Genomic DNA, 1,552 nt, shown 5'->3' with positions numbered 1-1,552 from the left:
GTTTCAATTTATTCTGGGGATAAAAAGGCAGACATTATAAGATTTATTCTTCTGCTAACTTTCATTTTATTTTGATTTTTGATTTGTGTATTTGTTTTCTGTTGTATATAGTTATTTAGTTTTTTACTGAAATGAAACATTTTTTGAATAGAAAAATTAGAATTGAAGTTTTTAAAGATGCAGTAAATATTACTGATGTTCTCCTGCTTTATTCAGGAAGTAGACCGTACCGAATGCTCAGACTAAAGCCTGAACTTGATTTGATGCGGATCATTAACATTTATAAGGCTCCTGAGTTAAAGTAGAGTTGTTGTTGGTTCTGTAGGGCAGCAGCTTGAAGTCCGGTCCGTCCAGCAGCAGCTTCGACCGGAGGAGGCCGAGGTCGGAGGAGAACCAGGGACAACCAGGAGGAGAGAGGAGGCCGGTGTGGTGGAGCGATCAGAGCTCCTCCACTGTTAGTCTGAACTGTTTCCAGCACCTCCTCAGGTTCTGTCTGAAGAGTCTCATGTAGGATCTGAAGTCTGTGCTGCTTTTATCGTTTGCAGATGAAAGCTGGACCTGGAAACCAGAACAAAGCCAAGGAGGAAGCCAACGAAAGAGGAGGAAACCAGCAAGGAGACGCAGCCACCAACTCCAGCGCTCCTCCTTTTCCTCCTCAGAGGAGCTCAGGGGTAAATCTGACTGCAGCTCCTTTGATCCATGAGAAAAGAGCAGGAAGTGCACTTTAATGCAGCTCAGCTCATGTTTTCTTCTTAATATTGAAATCATTTATCAGGGTTTTACCTGCCCTGTCGGGACGCTGACGCCAAATGTTACCTGTTCAAAACCTGRTCTGTACTTTGTACTACAAAAATATTATCATGGGTACACACACAGGTACATAACTGATTGAACAGATACAAACATTGCAGACTGAGTCACTCATAGTCAGTTATTTAATGAAAAACAAATATTTTAGACGTCTGCAGTGGTTCCTGTCAGAGGACTGACCATGAGAGGACTGCTCAGTAAAACTGGATGATCAGGATATTTACAGAGTGCAGCTTCTTCTTTTAAATACAATTTACAGAACATGAAGAAGTACAGATTCATTGAATCTTTCATATCTGTCTCATATCTGAAGATACTTTTAAGATATGTTGAACTGGAGTCTCACCAGRCTAATGATAAACCTGGTGTTATTTATACTGGTCAGAATATATTTAGAGATGACTGCAGAGAGAAGAAAAAACTGCCTCTTATTTTCAAAAGACAAAACAAACAAACAAACAAGCTCAAGCTGGAAAGATCTCCAAATTAAAAACAATTCATCAATTTATTAATACAATTAATAAATAAAACAATTTCAGATATTTGGAATGTAAGTATGTTGAAGCCAAATAAATGTAATATTGGCCTGCCATACAGTGAGCTTCCTCCTGTGAACTGATCTGAGGAGACGCCGACTGTTACTTTAGCAGGATGAACAACAAATAAAAAACAAACAATTAAAACAACAAATAAAAATAACAAATAAAACAAACAAATCAAACAACAAATAAAACAAACAAAT

At 38.1% G+C, this 1,552-nt stretch overlaps 1 protein-coding gene across 1 annotated transcript in view; it reads left to right on the top strand.

The window, feature by feature from the left end:
• Positions 1-325: 325 nt before the first annotated feature.
• LOC106531138 (uncharacterized) overlaps positions 326-1,552 on the top strand; it is a gene marked incomplete at both ends in the record, with an annotated part of 3,167 nt that continues 1,940 nt past the window's right edge. Inside the window, 2 exon segments of the mRNA XM_014026923.1 lie at positions 326-454; positions 546-671. Of these exon segments, the coding sequence (XP_013882377.1) occupies positions 546-671 (126 nt within the window).

This window comes from Austrofundulus limnaeus, unplaced genomic scaffold (genome assembly GCF_001266775.1).
Source record: "Austrofundulus limnaeus strain Quisiro unplaced genomic scaffold, Austrofundulus_limnaeus-1.0 Scaffold601, whole genome shotgun sequence".
Lineage (NCBI taxonomy): Eukaryota > Metazoa > Chordata > Actinopteri > Cyprinodontiformes > Rivulidae > Austrofundulus > Austrofundulus limnaeus.
This window is presented reverse-complemented; position numbering and strand designations above follow the sequence as displayed.